This window comes from Hydra vulgaris, chromosome 15, assembly GCF_038396675.1.
Source record: "Hydra vulgaris chromosome 15, alternate assembly HydraT2T_AEP".
In the NCBI taxonomy this organism is placed as follows: domain Eukaryota; kingdom Metazoa; phylum Cnidaria; class Hydrozoa; order Anthoathecata; family Hydridae; genus Hydra; species Hydra vulgaris.
This window is the reverse complement of record NC_088934.1, coordinates 4,647,529-4,670,144: the sequence shown is the minus strand read 5'-3', so window position 1 is coordinate 4,670,144 and position 22,616 is coordinate 4,647,529. Positions and strand designations below refer to the sequence as shown.

The following is a 22,616-nucleotide window of genomic DNA, read 5'->3' as shown; positions in this document are numbered from 1 at the left end:
GGAGGTGGCAAGGCGGCAAAAGCTATTGTACTTGACTCATCTAAAGCTTTTGACAAAGTTTGGCATCATTCTCCAGAAGCTTACTTCATATAGTGTATCTGGGAAAGTTTTTGAGATTAAATCATTTTTTTCTAACCTCAATATTAAAGTCATACTCAAAGGCCAACACTCTTCTTTATTCCAGTAACCTCTCTACCATCACCAAAAAGTTGCATCTCTTAGATATCATCATTAGGTCCATCAATCATTTTCATTCAACTTTCAGCAAAGTCTCATTCCTTTACTGCATTTGTCCCTGCATGCTCTAAAAACTTTTATTTGTCTAGTTTCCCCACCCCCCTCACTTCAACCCTATGGAACTCTCTCCCATCTTTATGATTTCCTGACTCATCCAACCTACAACTTTTTAATTCTTTTGTCAACCGTTTCCTTGCTCTTTAACTCTATTCTTTGTTTTCTAGTAACTTTTAACTTGTGGTTGTTTGCAGCCTTGTTAGGAATAGTGAATGACTGGGTCCTGGCCCTGGCTAAAAATAAAACTTTTTTCAAACCTGGGCCCGGCTAAACTATAAGATTTAGCAGGGGTTGAAAGCCGGGGCTAGAAAAAAATTTATAATACTTTGTATATTATAATTTTATGCTTATATTTACTATTTTTTAAATACTGGCATATATTTATACATTTTCAAACTCTAATTTACTTTCAACAAGAATGCAAGCAACCACTATTAAGTTATGAGTTACTTTAAAATAGAGAATAAGTAAAAATACTAGGAAATGGTTAACTGAAGACTCAAAAAGTTGTAGATTGTATATAAAAGAAAAACATGAAAATGGCTAATAGTTATAAGGTTTTTTTGATGTGCAAGGAAAAAAACTGGATTAATAAAAGTTTTTATAGCATGAAGGGACAGATACAGTAAAATAATGCAACTTGTTGAATAAGAAACAAGCAAGAATGAGTTTTGGTTTTCGTAATAGAGGCTATAGCTTGTTTGAGCATTGACCATGACTATATTTGTAGAAAAAAGAAAGAAATGCAACCTTAAAATAATGGGAGAGTGGCTCAAACTTGGCAGATAAAGCAGCTCTAATTTATTATTCTTTTTTATATGTTAATTCACCTCCCCAAGGCTGAAAACGCCACTACAGACGAGGAAGGTACTTAACTGTCAACCATATAACTCCAAAATACAAACCTTGACAACCAAGGCCGCTGTGCAGAGAAACACATTGAGAGTGGTGCTTATAACTCTTCAAGGGTACCACAAGATACCTTGTTACCAAGTTACTTGAAATAAAGAAGAGTGTTGGCCTTTAAGAATAACTATATTACTGCAGTTAGTAAGAAATAATTTAATAATCTCAAAACTTTTATATAAAGAAACTAATAACAGAGTGAAGACTAATCATAGGATAGTTGGAGAGGTCAAAGTGTTTTTAAAGTTTTAAAAATTAAAACTACTTATTTAGCACTTTTTAAAAATTAAAAATTATTAAATATTATATAAATAATAAGATTAAATGTTAGACTTACTTAGTTAATAACATTGTTGAAGACTAACCAAAAGTCTCTAGAACCTAACATTTGATATAAGATACAAGATTTAGTAAACTGAGAATAACAGAGCGTAATATCAGACGGGAGCTTTTTACATTGGCTTCTTGGAATAATAAAAGGACATTTGTTCTTAAGAGAGATGTTCTTGTAAAAAAGACAAAAAAAATGATTAATAAAGCAACGGTTCAAGATGGTGAAAAATGTGGAGTAGAATCAGGTATGACTTTAATTGAAGAGTAGGAATAAAAGCTTCCAACTTTTAGTCCAGAAAGAATAAAAGCTTCTGAGATGCGCTTTATGCATACATATTGTGGATATAGACATATATGTTTGCTATTTATTTAGATACTGGTATACAATATTCTTTCATATTTGTATAAACTTTAGTATTTTTATGGTGTAGTATTTGCCGAAAGAGAAGAAGATGATGATGACGACGAAAAATATGATTATGATGATCATATTGATCATAATGATGTTTATATATGCATATATATACAAAAAATAACATGAATTTTGAATAAAAAATATATACTTTAGGATGTATAAATGTTTGTGCAGCCCTAGTCACAAACTCGGTCCCGGCTATATTTTATCAAACCCGACTCCGGCCCTGGTCAAATATCAAGTTTACTAGTTGGGAATGAACCAGAATAAGAAAAAAAAAAATCAACAGAAAAACAACAGGTGGCTCTGTGAAAATAATAAAGCCCTTATTGTTATGAAAACCAGATTTCCTGATACAGTGTTACTAGGTGTTGTCAACAATTAAAGAGAATCATGACTCTGCTTTTTTTTCCACATGACTTAAAGGTGACTGCTGAAATTTACCTTGATGTTTTGAGAGAAGTGGTTGTACTGTCGATGAAGCGAGTAGCAAGTAGGTGCCATTTTTATTCATTATTCGTGGATAAAGAAAAGTAAAGAAAATTAATACGTACTCAAAACTCTTCTTTTTTTTTTTAAGATTCCCAATCGAATTGAGCCAAATATTTCAATAATAGAGACTTTAAAAATTTAAATATAATTACCATGTTTATGTATTTACATAAAAGCATCTTGTGGTATCTCATCTTCAACATAAACACTCTTGTGGTATGATTTTATTTCACAGAAGATTTTACAAAATTTCGTATTTAATTAGCATAACTATAATAATGTTTTATTCAAGTCATTAACTTAGTCATTAGAGGTCTGCCATAATCACATTATGTTACATTCATGTCACTTTTTCTTATAATAAATGACAATTTTAAAATTTATTAAATAGCAATATTAATTGTAATATAAATAATGTTATAAAACTATATAATAAATATATGTATTAAAAAAATCATTATACCCAACTGAAGAAAATGAAAAAAAAAAAAATGGTTTTAATAAGTTTAAAAAAATTGATTTTAATTCAACAGTTAATAATTAACTTAATTTTTAATCTTTTTTGTGCTAAAGAAAAATTTAATGTAATCTGTAATCTTATATCTTGTAAGTATTTGGCCAAACCAATGCATGTACACAGAGTTGTCAGTCCTTGGACTTGCCTTAAGGCCAAAAATTAAGGCCTTAGCCTTGAAACTGTTGACCTTGGCCTTGGCCTTGATTGGTTTGGCTTCAGCCTTCCACCTTTTCTTAAAGAATTCAAAACTTTTTTTCATGTTTGCATTTTAAGAATTTTACTACAGTTAATTTTGTTTACAAAAGTTATTTTTGCTTACTTGAAAGCTTTAGAACTTAATTTTGTGTTTTATGTCACAGTTTAAATTGCCATTTTTGACTAGCCATTTTAAAAGAATAATCAATGACACGATTGGTTAATGAGAATTTATTACATCTATATATTAAATCACATGATATATCTTAATGTTTTTAATTAGTCAAAATAAAATTAATAATAACTTTTTATTAAAAGATGTTAATGTTAGTTGTTAGCATTAAGCCCAAAAATACATAAAATTAAATAATTAAAAATTTTAATTCTTTATTTTTATGTATTTTTGTTTTCGACTTTCATTTATATCTACAAGTATATTTTCTTATTGACTTCGTTGAATTCTGCGCATAACCTTGGTTTAATTTCACAACATGTGGTTTTATTGTTGCAGCTTTTTCTACCTACAGTTTTGATTATAATTTACCTTAACATAAGGCCAAAATTTAAGTCTTTGGTCTTGAAAATGTTTGCATAGACCTTGGCCTTGAAAGTCTTATACTTGGCCTTGGTCTTATAACTCTTGTCCTTGGCCTAGAAACTTTTGGCCTTGGTCTTAGCCTTGGATTTGTAACATGTGACTTTAGCCTTGGACTTGGCCTTGCTACTTTTGGCCTTGTTAACAACTCTGCATGTCAGCAGTCCCTGGAGTTTTATTTCTGTTTGATTCATACAAGACCAAGCATTTTAAGATACTTGTACAAATATGCATATATGTTTGTGTGTATATATACACACACATGAAAATGGCTTAAGTATGAAAACATTTATGAATAGGTTAATATAGAAATACAACTCTACTTTATTTTTAACAATAAATAATAACTGATTAATAACATTTCCACAACCAACGTTACTAATTCCCATCAATCAAGATAGTATTTTTTTATGGGCAAATAATGTGGAATATATTTTCTTAATTCTTAAACTAATACTTTGATTAAAGTTGACGAAAGAAAACACTTTCACCTACAAGTCTAATAAAAAGTTTAATAAAAAAACGAATAAACACCACATACCTCAGCACCACAACTTGCTAAAAACTGAGGGTTTAAATTTTTATCACCAGCAGCTTCAACTTCACGATGACGAACAAAGGTTTCACAGTTAGGTTGAAATTTCTAAGATTTAATAAAACAAAATTATTTTAAATAATTATTCATTAACTGCAGTTACTAAGTTTTTTTAAAACTACCAACCTTTCTAGTTAACAATGCATTTACTAAACAACCAAATACAGCTCCATCATCGACACCTTTTTTTGCTTTAGCCAATTCTTCAGGGCAGTAGCTTTTTGCTTCTTGCATGCAATTTTTAGTTAAATCAGCATCAAGAAAAAAAGATTCAGCCTGCTCAATTTGACGTTCTTCTACAATTTCTCGACAAGCAGGTTTCATCTCCCTGTCATGAGTGACTCCACGCAAGCACTGAAGAATTTCATGAGATTCAGTGTAAGTCATACAGTACTTTTTTATCATTGACTTACATACATGCATCATTCTATAATCAAGTTCAGTATCTTGAGATTCCATTTCTTCTTGCTTGAAAAGCAAATCTTTACATGTTTTGTCTTGAAGTTTTCTGTGATTTTTACGAAGACATTCCTCTACCTAAAAACCCATTTTATTAGATCCTTTTTTAGTTTATATATATGTGTGTGTATGTATGTATGTATGTATGTATGTATGTATGTATGTATGTATGTATGTATGTATGTATGTATGTATATATATATATATATATATGTGTGTGTATATATATTTATATATACATATATATTTATATATATATATTTATATTTATATATATATATACCCACACATACAATTTGCACTGTCATTAGTTATGTAACTAATAGCAAAAGATTTAGAACAGTTATGAAATATGAAAGCTAACTAATTAATCAGAGCTGACATCACAGAAATTGAATGAACTTATAAAACATAGAATGAGGGGTGAATATCTAAGAACTAAACAGTTGTTGAGCATATTGCTAACAGGTATTTGATACTGAAAAATTGGGATCTTGACTACTAAGAGCTTTATACAGAATCAAGCTCTTTGTTAAAATGTAAGCTTGGACTAAAGGTGAGTAATAATACCTCTCAAAATAAAAAAAATATTTATTTTATACTTTTAATATATTCACATTGTTTTTTGCATAAGGCAATGTCAATTGGCAACATATGCGCAAAGCTCTACCTACAAATTGATTTATTTCATTAAAAGTTATATTTTGCCACATCAGTGATATGTATGCATTGTAAAGCAAGATGGAACAGCAGATACCTTTAAATTTCTAAAGAAAGACATTAAAAAAAATAGCTAAGCTTAAAAGCTGTTCCTGGTCACATGCATAGTTTAAAATGAAGGAACACATTAAAGCACATTAAACTGCATTAAAGCCCAAAAAGCTCTGGACAGACATATCATTGGGGTTGAAGTCTTATTCAATAATTAAAAAACAAATTAGATAGGTGATAGAGGACTCCAAGCTATAGACATTCGATGTTAACAGGCCAAATAAGAAGATTTTATTAAAAGACTTTCTTTAATTAATTTGTTTATTAAAATGTCTAAACAATAATTGAACTTTATAAAAATTGCTACTAATAATTTTTTATATGTTGTATATTAAATAAAAAAACTTATAGAAATGAAATTTTTTAATCATTTTGAAATAAATAAAAAATCGGATTTTGTCTTTTTTCCACAGAGTAACTTTATTTTCACCTTAAAAAATTTTTAAAAAAATTAATTTTTAATAAATTATGGTTAGAATATAATTATTCATAATTTAGAAAAAAAAATTTTTTAAGTGCTCAAAAAAGTCCTAAAAATCTTATCACAAAGGACTGGGGGTTAGCCTTTAAACAGAAGTTTACAGCTCCTTCCTAACCAATGATGCATATATGGCCAGAGCGGGCTTTGAATCACAAACTTCCAGTTCTGAAGCCAGAAATAACTACACTATGGCTGCTAATAGTCTCCATGCATTTTATCAGCATACAATCACAGTTTCAAATACTATTTTCAAAAAAGCTATAATATTTATTGACATCAACTATGAAAGTGACTTTTAAACTACTATTTAATAAATTTTAAACCAATTCACTGCCAACGAGACTGCAAGCAACCACTATTAAGTTGGGACTAAAAAGCAAAGAATAGGATTAAAGAGCAAGGAAACGATTGATAGAAGATTTAAAAAGTTGTAAGTTGTATGAATCAGGAAAACATGAAGTTAGAAGAGAGTTAAAAGAAACTGTAACTGTACTTTCATGCTCTAAAAACTTTTACTTATTAAGAAAACTTAATGAGTAAAAGGATTCGATTTTGCTGAATGAAATTCAAGCGAGAATGAGTTTTATTGATAATTATAGATCAATTAAGCAGCAACCATTATTAAAAAAAAGATGCAACCTTACGAGAATGGGAGTGTGGCTAAGCTTGACAAATAAAGTAGGTCCAAACACATTTAAAATGCATTTTTGGACCTTGTTTGAAGAAAAAAAGCATCATTAGTAGAACCAACCCAAATATGAAAACAGTATTCCAAACAGGGACAAATAAAAAATTTCTAGAGGAAGAGAATAGAATTAGGAGTAAGAAAATGGCGAGCACGATAAAGAGAAGCAACCTTAACAAATGCTAACTTTGCAATCAATTGTATATTTCCATGAGATATGATTTCCATGATAATCCAAGAAGACGTTAAAGGACTCAGTGCATGGGTTGCCATTTATTAATACAGGAACGTCAATAATATTGCAATAGTTGTTTGCAGTAAATAACTAAGTTTTGTTGGATTTAAAATTCAAACCACCGCAAGCCCCAAGCTGTTACAGAAGAGAGATCAGATTCAAGATCAGCTACCTGTCCTAAGCAATCAAAAAGAGAAGACTTTTTGTCAAGACAGAAATATAAAGTTTAGTCTTCAGCAAATGGATCCACTTTAGATGTATAAAGCCCTTGCCTCACTGGCTCCATCTAATGCACAATAGAATCTTTCAGTCAAACAGTTAGCAAATTGTCAGCGAGTAAATTATTAAAAACAAGATGAGTTTTTAGACATTTATTGATTAAAGACTCAAAGACTGTGTTAATAATAGAGAGAAGACTGATTGACATTAGTTGGAGGGGTCAAAGTGTTCTCCATTGTTTTTAACTGAGAAAAAACCTTAGCAACTTAAGAGTAATTCAGATGTCTAACAATGGCTTAACCTGTTTAATTGGAATGGCAAGAAGAATATGACCAAGATTCAAGAGTCAAATTGGAGAAAAAAGTTCTTAGCAAATAGGTCTGCTTTATCCTTGGCAAAGTAATAAGATCAGACCTGTGAATGAACATTTGACTTGTCTTTGTTAATGACACTGTCAAAGATTTTCTAAAAGTCTTTAGAAATCTGAGACAGTGAATAGTTTAAAAGCTGTTATAACACAAGTGAATAATTTAAATGTTCTTTTAATGTACAAATTTTTAATGAAGGCCTTTTTGTCATAACACTAAAAATTAATTAGTATAGCTACAAGTAAATATTTAATTTAAAAATATCAACCTGAGCCCCTGAATAAGGAACATTGCTGCAAAATGTTTGGATATCCTTTTGACATGCCTGAAACAAGTTTGGATTCAGCTTTATATTTTCACTCTAAAAAAAATGTAACACCAGTAGCTATAAAGAATTTAAAATGAAAAAATAATTCCCCCTCACCCTAATAAAAAAAATGTTTTTAAAAGTACTTTAGTACTGTAGTATTTGAATAAACAAAAACAAATAAAAATAAGTCCAAGAAAACAAATGCTTTTAACTTATACAAAAATGAAAACAAAAAACAAAACAAACAAAAGACACCATAAATAAAATATAATGACTCTCCAGATTTTACCAGAAGAGGTTAATAAAAGCAAAGAAACTTTTTCAAGTTTTAATTTTTGAGTATTATTCCTATTTTCTGTTGTATATCTGTGATTTTTTAATTAAAAATGGCTAAAAAAAGAGCTGTGTTTGCAAAAATTATCAAAAAAGTATCGAATTTCAAACATTAGTTTCTCAGAATCTATAAGTAGTATTTGAACCAAATTTTGACAGCATATAGGTAAAGTAGTAAAGAAGGTTCTGAACTAAAATCAAAATTCAAAAATGAACCAATCCATAATGGCTGACAATTCTTTTTAGGCATTAAAAAATCAGGTCATTTTAGAAAAATAAAGTGTGATTAAACAAGTTCTGTTTGTTCTAAATAGTTGTTTTTAGTTTTAGTACCTAGCTCCAATATCGAAGAAAACTCTGAGAAAATTTCAAGTCAATCAATTGAATAAAAGTACTAATAATTGTCGTTTGAATTCAAGTGAAAAACTAATTTCTGAGAAAAATGAAATAAATAGTATACAAATATGAATTAGTGTGTCCCAGAGCTATAAGTTTCACCCTCTGCCTTTTTTTTTTGTTGGTCAAAGAATCTCTTTTTTAACTACACTTTTAATTTTCCTCTGTGTTTTTTTTTTTTGTGTGCTCATTTTACTATTAATTTGCTTGATTGCCCTTTTTTGTTGCATAGCAGCCAAAGTATTTCCCAGCAGTCAAATTTAACAATTTAAATACATTATTAAGATCAATAACCCCTTTGTAGTTACCCATTATATTTAATGATAGCAGAATATACTTCTATCTCTAAAACAGTTCATAACACAAAATGAGACTTTGAGCTCTTCCAAACTAATTGGTTTAAAGCTTCATTTGGATTTTGGGTAAACCCATGTAAGCATTTTTAAAGAAGATTTTCAGAGCCAAGATCTTTAAAGATGCTTTCAATATATTTGTTTATAGCTAGAGGCAAATTTAAATGTGCTTTGTAGACTGTACCTTCAATTTTATCTTGTACTTGTACCTTCAAGTTAATCTCTTTGCCATTTACACTGGCTCTTTGTTGTTTGAAGGCAAAACCAATCTCGCGAAAACTCATTACAGCACCTACATTGGCTTCTTGAATGTTTTTATTTTTTATCTCAGGAGACGAGTAAAAATTATAACTCCAATCACAAGATATATTCTAGTTTAAGGTTATGCGAGAGTCCCAATTTTTTTATCCGGTCAAGACTGACAGTGAACTTGTCACCACAACCTAGGCATCTACTAAAAAGTTGAAGACATCAATGCAATATTCCAAAGTAAACTATTATAAAGAAGTTAGAATCTCCTTCATCAACAGTTAGGATTCATCTAAACTGATTTTTGATGACAAAACAGCTTTTTTTACTTGTGGTTTATCAATTTTAATTTTTTGCAGTACATGTATATCTGTTAGATATAAACTTTTTCTGTTTAATCTTAATTTATTTTTATCATTACTCATATTTAATAACTATATAAACATATAAAGAATAAATGCAGTTATTGGTATTACTGAGATAGATAAAAAAATATAGGAAGAAATCACTATAGCATCTGAGTTGACATCAACACAACATAAACAACATAACTTCTTCCTTTTTAACTGTGATCATTAAAATCAAAACTATAACTTGTAAATAACAGAATGCCGTAAAACAAAGATTTGAAAAATGCATATTGCAGTTCAAATTAAAAGCTTTGTGTCAAAAATGAGCAAACAAAACAAAGCTGACATGCTAAGGTGTTGCTATGGATAACATTATTCACCTATACCATAAAAAATTTATTTATAATGGAACATATAATTCATCTCAAATGATATATTTTTGGTATCTGCAATGTTTAAACTAAATAAAGAAGCAAAAAAAAATTATGATTTTTTATTTATTTTTTACATTTTTAATAGGGTTGAGCCACCTTAAGTCTCTCCTTTTTTGTTAGTATTTACTCTATTACTGTTTTTAAAATATTTAATAAATATTGAATTTTTAGTTTTTATTTCAATTTACTAACTTGATTATTACTTAGTCTGACTGTTTGATTTAAAAAAAAAAGAAAAAGATTTAACTAGTAATTATTTTAATACTATAATTAATTAAATGGATTATAAAGTACTTAAATTCAAAATGAGATGGCTAATTACGGAGAAATGGTTAATTACGGAAATATTTTACTAAAAATTGAATAAACCACCTCCTAGTGTGAATATTGGTAAAAGATTACTACATCTGTCCAACAACATCTTTGGAGTAGTCCAAGTTCATCTGTACACTTTTGTCCAAGATCATCTGTATTTTTCTTTTACTGTAATAACATCTATCCAATATCATCTGAAAATTCAACAACCCCTAACAACATCTTTAGAAAGATGTAACTAAATCTGGTAATTTTTCAAGTCCAAATACATCTGGAAGAATTTCTCAAGATGTAGTTACATCTGAAAAAATTTCTATATGTAACTACATCTGGTTAAAATAATGCATTATTAGTTAATATTTTTTTCCAGATGTAGTTACATCTGAAAAAAATTTCTAGATGTAATAAAATCTGGTTAAAATAATGTATTATTAGTTAATTCATTTTAAAAATAACTTAAAATCTACAGATGTAGTTGTTATTACATTTGTTATTATATATGTTATTGATAATTTGATAATTTAAAAGATGTAACTTCATCTGTAAAATCCAAAGATGTAGTTGCACAGATGTTATTGCACTTTGATAATTTAAAAGATGTAACTACATCTGTAATATTCATTTAATTTTTGCACATATGTTATTAGACACCAATGAAATTTCAGATGTTGTTGAACAGATGTTATTAGACATGAGTAAAATTTCAGATTTTGTTGGACAGATGTTATTATACCTCATTATATTTACAGATGTTGTTGGACAGATGTGATTAGAAATGGCAAAAACTGATATTGTTACCCTGACCCTGAATATTTAACTTTTTTTTTTTTTTTTTGAAAAAAATTTAATCCAACAATTTTTTTTTCATTAAAATTTTCAATAATGGTTAACAAAAGGATCTTACATTGCGTTCATATTGCTGCATATTGTTAATTGAAAATACTGATAACTCATGACAATTTATGATAATATATGACAATATATAAACTAATCACAATAAAACTATAAAAAATAATTTTTTTTTCGATAAAATCCACGAATCATTTAATTTGGGATACAATCTTAGAGAGCTGATTAGTTATAATAGCTCAGACAAATACCTGTGTAATAAGTTCTTTTTTGATCTGTGTTCTACAGTTTTCAGATACAGATGTTTGCTCTTTTACTATATTCTCTGAAAGACAAGTGACTGCTTCATACCTAAAAAAAATTATATAAAGTTTTGGGTAGTAGTTCAGGAGTAGAACACTCACATTGTTAACAAGGAACCAAAGTCCAAACCCAACTATATTGCCGGTAGTACCATATTTAAATTGATTCTCTGCGAATTGGGTTTGTTTAAGGTTTATTTTTTGAAGGTATATGATTGAAAGGTAGCTAAAAGGACCTTCAAGTGCCGAGGCAAGTTGTGTACATATTAAAAAGAATGTTCAAAAAAAGTCAAACTTTTTTCATTAAAACAAAACAATTAAAATTATACACAAAGAAAAATTAACTTTGTAGTTTTAGACAAAGTTTGCCTTCTCCATATTAGTCAGAATTTCAGGTCTTTAAAATAAACACACTTTTTTTTATCTGCTGTAATTATTGCTTTTAATTCAACAAAACAAAGAAATTGTTTTTTAAGTGGCATAGTTTTACAGTATCCACATTTACACCATTGTTCACATTCACATTGTTCAGCGCCAACATTTACACCATTGTTCAGGGTTATACCACATTTACACCATTGTTCAGCACCAACATTCAAATGATTCAATTTTGACACTTTAGCATCGAAATTCAAATCTTCATAGCTGATATGATTGACAGCTTTTTTTTTTATCCATACAGGTTTTCTTCGCCTTTTTTTTAAAGAAAGGTTCTAACTGGTGAGGAGTTGCCAACATTTTAACAGTTTATCAAAATCCAAATGCAAAATATAGCAAGACTACCATTATATCCATATGAAAATTACTAAAGTTTATCAATCTGAACTAAATTGACAAAATTATCAATTTGCTAACTAAAAAATAAAGAATTAGTCAAATATCTCTAACAAATGATGTTGTTTACCAAAATCAATTAATTTAAAACTTAAGAACTCGTAGAATACCAACTTATTAGGAGAATAAAAATAATTTAGTAACAAGTATAGATAAAACTAGAAAAAAATTCACATTGTTCAAATAAAAATAAAAAAGATTCAAAATATATAATAGGATAATTATAACATCTTTTTGTTTATATATTTATTATATTTTGAGAAATACCATAAATCTTTTTTTTTTTTGTTAATTCACCTCCCCAAGGCCAATAAGGCCACTACAGATGAGGAGGCTACTTGTGGTTAGAACCCTCTCTCAACTCTATAACTCCAAAACACAAACCCTGACAAACAAGGCCGCTGTGCAGAGAAACAAGTTGAGCGCGGTACTACCAGGAACGTGGTAGGGATCGAACTCGGAACCTCTCGCTTGTAAAGCAAGCGCTCTACCACGACACCACTACCGTATTTTAATTTTACCGCAACCTTAATTATATTTTTCTCTTACAATCTATTAAAAATAATTTTATATGTAGCTTTCTTACTCTAACTTATAGGAAAGTAATCAATTTTAAAAAAAGTTAATTTAAAAGCAAAAAAAATATATAATGTATATAAACTATATATATAATGTATATAAAACTATATATATAATTTACATAAAAAATATATAATGTATATAAAAAATATATAATGTAATATAAAATATATATAAAAAATATATAAAAAATATATAATGTATATAAAAAGTATATAATGTATATAATGAATATATCAAAAATATATACAACTATTCTAACAACTGTTAGATTTAAAAACAATTAATTTAAAAAAAGGTTAATTATAAACAAAAAAAATATATAATGTATATAAACTATATATATATAATGTATATAAAACTATATATATAATTTATATAAAAAATATATAATGTATATAAAAAATATATAATGTATATAATGAATATATAAAAAATATATACAACTATTCTAACAACTGTTATAAATAAGTTTCACTAGTAAAATCTTAAAAGTAAAGTTACTAATTTATTTTAAATTTTTTTAATATGTTTTGAGATTTAGTGAAAAAAAATATGAATAAAAGTGATTTTACTGATTGTATGTGGAAAAAAAAAATTTATATGTTTTCAAAATAGAAAAAAACTACAACCTAATTTTTTATACTGAATCTTAAATTTCTTTTGTTTTAATAAAAAATTTTCAACTAAAACTTTTTTAGACATTCTCTTTAATATGAACATAACTCATTTTTGCACTTGGGTTTAAAAGTCAAGTCTAAAGCTGGCTTGTTAACTGTTAACTTTTTTTCACATTCTTCTTGTTAACTGTTATAACAGAAATATATATTTATATTTCTGTTATAAAGGAAACAAAAATAGTATTTTTAGTTATAACTCATAACTTATATTTTTTAAATATAGCAAATTTTTTAAAACCTTTAAATTAATAGGAAAAAAAAATTTTTAAACTTGTATTAGAGAAAAAGCAAAAACAGATTGTAGCATCCATTGACATTCAAGATAGCATTAAATTATTTATCGCCGCCCAATGAAAATTCTTTATTCATCATTATACAAAAATGAGAAAAACTTACTTTGTTTTTGAGTTGCGACATAACTTTAAGACATCATTTAAACAATATTCTTTTAAAGAAGGACTAAACTCTAAATCTTTCATCTCTAACTAAAAAAAAAAAAAAAAAAAAATATCAATATTATAATTGGATTTAATTTTAAAGGTTTAATTAAAAAAATGACAAAAAATAAATTTAATGTTTAGACTTATAGCATTTTGGCCTTTCTTCTGTGGTTAAAGCTTTAAAATGATTGATCTTTAATGAAATTTAAATACTTCCTCTATATGTACTATTCTAAGGTATACCTACTCTACTTTCAATTTCTATAACACCCTTGTGTGTCAAAAAAATTCCTTCTTTCATTGATTTGTGAGACATTCGTAATAGAAATTTAACAAGAAGTTTAAAAAACAAAAGAAAGTTTTGCAAAAATTTGAATTTTTTTTAGAACCCTCATAAAATTTGTTAATTATGCTAATTCAGTTTAAATCCATTCAAATATTAAGTTTTAATCTGCATGTTACAATCAGGCACTGTCACAATCTGTCAAATACTATGAGTATAAATAATGTGTAATGATGATGAAATTTTATCATTTACTAAACTTACATCCCCAAGGCTAAGGGGGCCACTACATTTAAATATGCTGGCAATAGAACTCCATACTTCTTGCTTAAGAAGCAAGTAATCTGTCACTAGTTTAATAATTTATTTCATAATAGTTTAAGAACTGTTGGATAAAAAAAATTGAATTAAAAAACCAACAACCTTAAATAAATTTTAAATAATTTAATAAAATAATAAACAATAAAAAGTTTATAAATTTAATTAATTTACATATATTTAGTTTGAAACTAAAAAGATGGAATGGAATTAAAAATAAAATTTGAATGAAAAAATGATTCAAAAAAATTTTTTAAAAATTTTCAAAAATATAAAATTTAAAACAACAGATTTTCAGTCACACCAGGGTTCATCATAAAACATTGTAGTATGAACATGTATATTTTACAAGGTATCTAAGCACTGATAAAGTTGAAGATGTTGCATACCACATCAAATATATCTTTAAAACAAAATGCCTAGCCTTTGTGATATTCCTGGGTATCATTGGAAGTGATCAAAAGAGGTGTCCTCCAGTGTTTGTTCCAAAAATTCTGTGATAAGTCAATGTGAACCCCTTCAAGTTTTGTTTTTAAAATGTTACGGTGTGGCTGGGTCACCCAGTATATATAGTGTGCTAATAATAAGACTAAAATTTAAATAAAATAAGAATTATATCTCATCAATTATAATTTTTATAATTATTTATTTATCATAATCATATTTACCAACTGCCAGTGTTCTAATGCATTGGTACACTTGTAGTCCATATCAATTTCATTTTTATTTTGAATCAAGCACTCAAGAATTTTTTCTCCTTGGTTTTCTTCAAGTTCATGCTATTAAAGATAGCATATATATATATATATATATATATATATATATATATATATATATATATATATATATATATATATATATATATATATATATATATGTATATAAATTAAGTTGGGATTCAGTATGCTCCCCAATGGATTTCTAGTTCTAATTTATCTCAAAATCAAAAAAAAAAAAATTTTATTTTGTTTGGGTAAACTTGTCTTTTTCAAACATTTATGCTAATACATTTTTTCTCATTATAAAGCCAACAATATTTTCCAAAAGCGTCACCTTTTCAAGTGTATGTTAGTGCTGCCATACTACTACCAGTGTCATCACTAATTGAGCCTATACAAATTTTTTTTATTAATGTAGTCAGGTTTGCTGGAAATAACACTGCAAGACGGTCAGTAGTCATAGCAGTTGTTTGCCATTATTTTTTCCATTTTAATAAAGAACACTGAAGTCTAGGGTTCTAAATACAATCTTAATATTTTCAGCTTTTCCTGTTATACTTTCCTCCTATACCATTATGAAGAGCTCTTTGAAAGAACTACAAATCCCATATCAAGATTACCAATATTTTAATACAACAGGGATCATTGCATTAGCTTAGCTTCACTAACTGTTATGCTTTTTTTCATAATGGTTAGCTTAAATTTCAGAACCTTTAAACTTCTGCAAGCTCCAACATTTCAGAAAAGTTAAAGCAAGTTGCATTTTCAGTTATATGATTCTATTTTAGCTATTTGTTTTAGCTTTTTTAGCATATATTTTGTGTAATAACACTTGTTTTTGCCATCTTAAGTGATAAAAATTCTCAGTGTTTCAGCTTTTCATATTTTTTGAGATTTACTAGCAAAATCACAAGCGATGTAAGTATTTTTTTAAACATTCATTTTTTTCAACACCAGTTTTTCATCGTAAAGAAACACCCGTTTTTCATTGTAAAGGAAAACCAGTTTTTCTTTGTAAAGGAGCACCAGTTTTTCTTTGTAAAGGAGCACCAGTTTTTCTTTGTAAAGGAGCACCAGTTTTTCTTTGTAAAGAAACGCCAGTTATTTTGTAAAGGAACACCAGTTTTTGCTTGAATCAAAAACCTCCTCTACTACCTTTTCGAAAAGACTATTGTTACTTGTTGAGTATTTTTCTTACTTATAATTTGTTGGTTTTCTACCTCAGGTATTTAACCAAACTTTTACTAAATTTTCCCTATTTTGTTATGAAAATAGTATTTGGGTAAAACTGTGTTTTTTTTATTAGTACTTTTTATTGATCCTGTTTTAAAGAACCAATTTAAAGGGATTTCCAAGTGCCAAGACAAGTTATGTTTATTTTGTAAATAAAGATTAGCAAATCAGTTTTTGGTTTATTAAAAGTACCAAAACAATTTATTTTTTGAGATATTACCAAAAAATATTTGTTGTTTTGCCATTATACTTCAGATTGAGAGGTTAATATTAACTCCATGAATCTGTAAAGTTTTTTCCGTTGTAAAAATATCTGGTTTGAATAATAAATGTACTTACCAAAGAGTTTTTTAAATGAGTTACACAATTAGATTGGGTTTTCCACTTTTATAAAAAACATTTGTGCTACATTAAACATTTTAGTTCAGCTGGAGACTTTTAGCAAAATAAAAAATTGTAATTGTAAAGATTACCGCTTTTCTACTTTGCTTTACTTTTATTTCCATTAAAATATATCGTTTTGATTCACCTGAAATTAAATGTATTTTAATTATTTCCTAATAAATCCAACCAACCCAGTTTTAAGATTTTATTAGCAGAACTTGTTTTTAACAAATATCATCTTTAAATTTATATTTATATAAACTTATTTATAGCACTAAGTCAGACTTTTAAGGTGTTTACTTGATTGTGTTATTTTTAGTTAGCTTTTATACCTTTTTTAAAAGGTTTTATATAAAGGCATTATTCTACGTAAACCCAAACATAAGATTTATAACTTGAGTTTAAATTATTTGAAAGAACTTTTTTATACTGACATCATTTATTAATTACAAAAGCACATTAATCAGACCAGCAACTTTTTTTAAATATCGATAAACTTATACTGTAACTAACAGTAACAACAAGTAAACTAAAGTAGTAACAACAAGCGCTGTAAATATAAAACATGTAAATTTAAACATACTGATATTTTTTTTAAAATAATTACAATTTTTTTTTATTTTAATACAAATCAAAGAACCGAAACTTCACATTGAGAAAAAAAAATGGTGTTAAAATTTTTTTAAACGCCATTTAAAAAGTTTTTCACCAATATCTCGATAAATAATTTTTTCTGGAAAGTTTAATTAACATGAAACTTATTTTTAAGAATTATTTATGATATGAACCTTTTTTGGCACTTGTGGACCACTTTAAGAAAGGAAAAATATCTGAGTATATCACCTTTAACTAGCTACCAATTGGCTGGAAGATATTCAATGACAGTTCCTAATAACCAAACCTCAGTTTTTCTACTGGTAAAACTTGTAAGAAAGGAGTATTTATTGGGATATAAAATATTTTTAAGTTGGTTTCTAATTTTTTTTTGTTTGATTTTGAGATGAATTAGATCTAAAAAACATTATGGAGCATACCAAATTCCAACTTAATTATATTGTGTACTCGATTTCCTCTAAACATAATATTACGCACACATTAATAAACAACTTAATTGAAGAAAACTATAAAACAGTGTCATACCTTACAAAACTTATGAACCATTGGACCACATTTGTCAACTAGGTGTTTATCCAAATCAAAGTCCTATTATTAGGAAATGTTCATCAACTATATTATTCAAACATTCAGTCAATCCAATTTTACCTACATTTATACACAATAATAGTTTATATAAACATTTTTGAAAAAAAATCATTACCTTAGACTCAAACTTAGTAAACTCTTTAACAGCTTCATGACATTTATCAGTAAGATGTTCATAGTTATTTTGTAAACACTCAATCTCCTGAGAATTCAAAATAAATTTTTATTTGTAATAGTAATAAAATGAAATTACTGAAAATTCTGAAAACTAAAACATAAATATAACATATGCTAATTTACTAATTTACCAACTGAAACTACTATCTTTCACAGAAAAAAAAAAAAAAAAAAAAAAAAAAAAACCAAAAAATAATTAACTAATTAACTATCAAACAATTGTTCTGTACAGTTTGGAAAACTCTGGACTTGTTTACAAATTGTTCAAAAAGCTTGTATTATTCTACCTGCTTTTTATCAACTTTATCTACACAATACTTTCCAAGATCAAGTAGACACGGTATTTCAATCTCAGGTAATAATTTAACTCTAGCTCCACGAATATGCATTATACGTCTGATGTGGCCAGCACATTTTTCATTTACCTAAAGTATTAAAATTAAAATTAAAAAAGGAAACCTACCTCCCCTTCTTTGACTTTATCAATACAATGTTTTGCAAGGTCAGTAAGACATGGAGTTTCTAATTCAGGCATTAACCGAATATTTGTTGCGCGCTGGTGCATGACTCGACGAATATGATTTGCACAAATCGGGGAAACCTATGAAAATTTTTTTTAGTTTTAAGCGTTCTTACACATCATCTTCTTTATAGAAAATAAAAGCAAAAAAAAAACTTAAAAATAAATTATTTTATAACTAAAATGGTTATGTATGGGTTGGCTAATGTATTGTCATGCTTTTGGGAAATTAGTCTAATCAAACATGCAGAATATATTTATGAATAAAAAATTTTCTTGATTCTACAGTGTAATAAATTAACATTTAAAATCTAATAGATAAAAAACAACCGAATGATTAGGTAAAACAAGGTATTCCTTGATACCTGATGACTTTTAACATAAAACACTACAATTCTACAAACTTGAAGGAGAAAAAATAAAATAATAGTTTTTACTCAGAAAATATTCATCAATATTAAGTTTTTTTTTTACCTTGAAATAGCACAAATACATTTGAGAGAAAAGTTGAAAGAGTTTGACATTTGAAATTTGAGAATGTTCTGACTTTAAAATGTTACACTAGTTTAAAAGATGCGCTAAACTGGTTAAAAATAATACCACAAGTAAAAAATTCATAACTCATTCAGATACAAACCGTTTAGTTTATATCGAATTGTACTTTTCAAAGCAAGAATGGAGTTAAATGATCCAATATTGAATCAGGTGAGGCTTTTTAAACATGGCAAAGACAACTTACCTAGGAAAAAATTCTGACAAAAGCTCAAAATTAATTTTGTTTAATCTTCCTAGTGGTGGCATCACAATAAAAATACACAGTTCTGATTTGTAAAACACCAGAAAAGAGTATGTGTGGTTGAGTATGCGTGCGTGTCATTAAGTAATCGAAAGCGATAGTTAGCATTGCAATCAGGTAATGCTCATTTCCAAACTTATTATTTCTGACTGATTACATTTTTTATATACATGTTCTTATATATTTAAATTAACCTTTTGACTGCGGTGAGCCACAATCGTGACTTTTCTGTTAAAGTGCGGTGAGCCACAGTCCTGGCAAAACCCTGATCTTCAAAACTGCAACTACTGAAACTGATATTTTAATACTAAAATATCAGTTTCAGTAATTTATATATGGTACCACTTAATAGTTCATAACTTTTTCTTTTTTTGACACATTGTTTGATATATCTTTTGTTGTGAAAACGAATGATTGTTTTTTTTTTGATAGAATCTTTCTAAACACCTTTTAATTGTATTGCGCAGTCAAAGAGTTATTGAACTTTATATTTTATGTAACTTAAGAAATGTTTTGATTGTTTCTTTAAAAATATTTAAAACAAATTTAACAAAAATATTTTTAAAATTAATTTAAATTTAACATTATACATTATTACACATAATTTTAACAAACAATTTTACAAAATTAAATTTAAAAATGATTCTTCTAATAATCATTTATATATTAAAGGATTTCAATTTTATAATAAATATTATTTATTATATTTTGTTAAAATGTTTGCTGAATAGTTTTTTTAAATGTTTTTAAAGGTTTTTTTTAACTTTTAAAATACAATAATTTTTTGTTATAATTGTTTTGAACAAGCTACTTGATAATATAACACTAACTAAATAAAAATTAAAAGTTTAGTATTTCTTGATTTAATTTTGTTATTAATACTTTAAATTTAAATTATTGCATTAAAACCTTCCTTTAATTACTTGTACAAAATGAAAACCTGTGATCTGATTTAAAAAGAATGAGGTAAGTTAACAATTAAAAAATGATCCTTTTAAAATAAAGTAAGAGTTTACTTGAAGTTTTACTTCAATTGATAAAAACTAAATCAAAAATATCCCCATCATATAAATTTTTTTTAACAATATGAAAACTTTATTGTTTAATTAAACAAAGTTTTGTCTTCAACAAAAACATTTTAGCAAAATATTTTATGTAAAATCAAGTAAATAACTAAGTTTTCTTCTTCCTGATTTCTTGAAACCAAGGCTGGACAAATTGGGCTTTAGGGTTTTTTTAAAAAACCCAATGAAATAGAATTTCTGGGTTTTTTGTTTTTACAATTTAAGTTTTGAAAACTATTACTATGACATTATCATTTTTTGCTAAAATTTTAATATCATAAACAACTTTGTTATGATATTCATTGCATTTTCTGGAAATCTCCATATTATGTTTGTCATGCAGTCATTAATATTTGATTTTTTCATTTTGATAATGATATTTAGCATTTAAAAATCACACCCAAAAAACCCTTAAAAATCCACTTTCTGAAATAATAAAGTAGGTTTTTTCCAGCTCTGCTTGAAACAAGTGCAATTTTATACTTTCATCAGGTTAACCAAAGTTGTTTCTAGCACAGGTTAAAACTGTTTTAAAAGGTTGAAACTGGTTTAAATTTTGTAAGGTCTTAAATTTGTAATAAAAATTAAATAACACTTAGTTTAAACTAACCATTTAAATAATCCAATTGTAAACGTTGCAGTCCATACAATAAATACAGTAAATTTACAAGACTTTTAAAGCAAAAAACAATTAAATAAAGCAGAATCATGCACCAAATAATAAGATATTAAATTTAGGATGACTACATAAGCAATATTAAAAAATTGTTAAAACAATAATTGATTGTTGCAGTTGTGACCTGAACTGTTTGGTGTTTGTTGTAGTTGCGACAAACCTGAAAGTATCTTTATTGTACGTTTTACACTTAAGCATTCAATGTTTTCAATTATAACGACGTTGAAAAAACAACACACTTAATATTAAACTATATTTTATTTCAAAAACCAAACCAAAATAATAATATACACAACATAACAACAACAATAATAACTACTATAATAATAACAATACTTTAACTTTTATTATGTTTAACAATGTTATGTTATTAAGCATTCAAACTGAATCACAAAAGCCCTAACTATATTTTTTGGTTCATTGGCAATGTACAGTATTCTTGGAGTTGGTTCAAGTCTATTAAGCATAAACTCTAAAGGTTTAAAGTCTATTAAGTATAAATTCCTACACAAAGGGTTAATTAAATCATTGCAAGTTGATGTATCTAAATTTTCTGGACTTTAAACTTTCAGTTGTTAATTTAAAAATCAACTAATAAAGATTGTTTAAATTTAATTTAATTATTATTAATGTTTAAATTAATAATTTATATTTTCAGGATAATAATTCTTTTTATTTTTATTTTTAAAAAATATTTATTTATTGGTTATTTAGTCAAAATAAAATAAACCACAAGTAAATAATAAAAAAAAGAAAAATAATACCTTTTTTTTTACATGACTTGAATCCAAAGAATTACGATACAAACATGCTATGACAAAATTGCCAGGTATTTTACTCTCAGATTTTTCATTGAATTCTGCAGCATGACAAATTTCTTCTGCATCATGCCGGCAATCCAAGTATAGTTCTGTATCCAGTCTGAAGAAATAATAAACAAATATATATAGAAGCTTCACACAAATGATAGGATATCACCTACATCTGTCTCCCCATCTGTGTAAATTAGTTTAAATAGGCACAAAAAAATCTTCCAAAATAAAAATTTAAAAATATATATATATATATATATATTAATGTTCATCAAGTTGGATAACATTTTTATGTACAGCTTTGCTTATTTAACTCCTGAACTCAGTTTTTTTTTAAATTAATCAAAAAAAAAATTGTGTAATGTAAAATTAAATAATAAATATCAAGACAACATTTTATTATAGTTTTTATATAATTAATTTCAATATATTAAATGTAAGTTACCT

The 22,616-nt window shown here is 26.8% G+C and overlaps 1 protein-coding gene across 2 annotated transcripts in view; it reads right to left on the bottom strand.

The window, feature by feature from the left end:
• The window catches only part of LOC136072048 (Golgi apparatus protein 1-like), a 69,735-nt gene that overhangs the window by 7,127 nt on the left and 39,992 nt on the right, over positions 1–22,616 (bottom strand). Inside the window, exons 12-21 of one of the 2 annotated variants that reach the window (XM_065820065.1) lie at positions 22,122–22,278; positions 18,765–18,902; positions 18,240–18,326; positions 18,062–18,124; positions 15,254–15,364; positions 13,941–14,029; positions 11,401–11,500; positions 7,829–7,921; positions 4,469–4,879; positions 4,289–4,390 (exon numbers count right to left, since the gene is read on the bottom strand). In XM_065820065.1, the coding sequence (XP_065676137.1) occupies positions 4,289–4,390; positions 4,469–4,879; positions 7,829–7,921; positions 11,401–11,500; positions 13,941–14,029; positions 15,254–15,364; positions 18,062–18,124; positions 18,240–18,326; positions 18,765–18,902; positions 22,122–22,278 (1,351 nt within the window). Of the gene's footprint in view, positions 1–4,288; positions 4,391–4,468; positions 4,880–7,828; positions 7,922–11,400; positions 11,501–13,940; positions 14,030–15,253; positions 15,365–18,061; positions 18,125–18,239; positions 18,327–18,588; positions 18,727–18,764; positions 18,903–22,121; positions 22,279–22,616 lie in introns of both variants that reach the window. The other variant, XM_065820066.1, reaches the window with a different exon arrangement.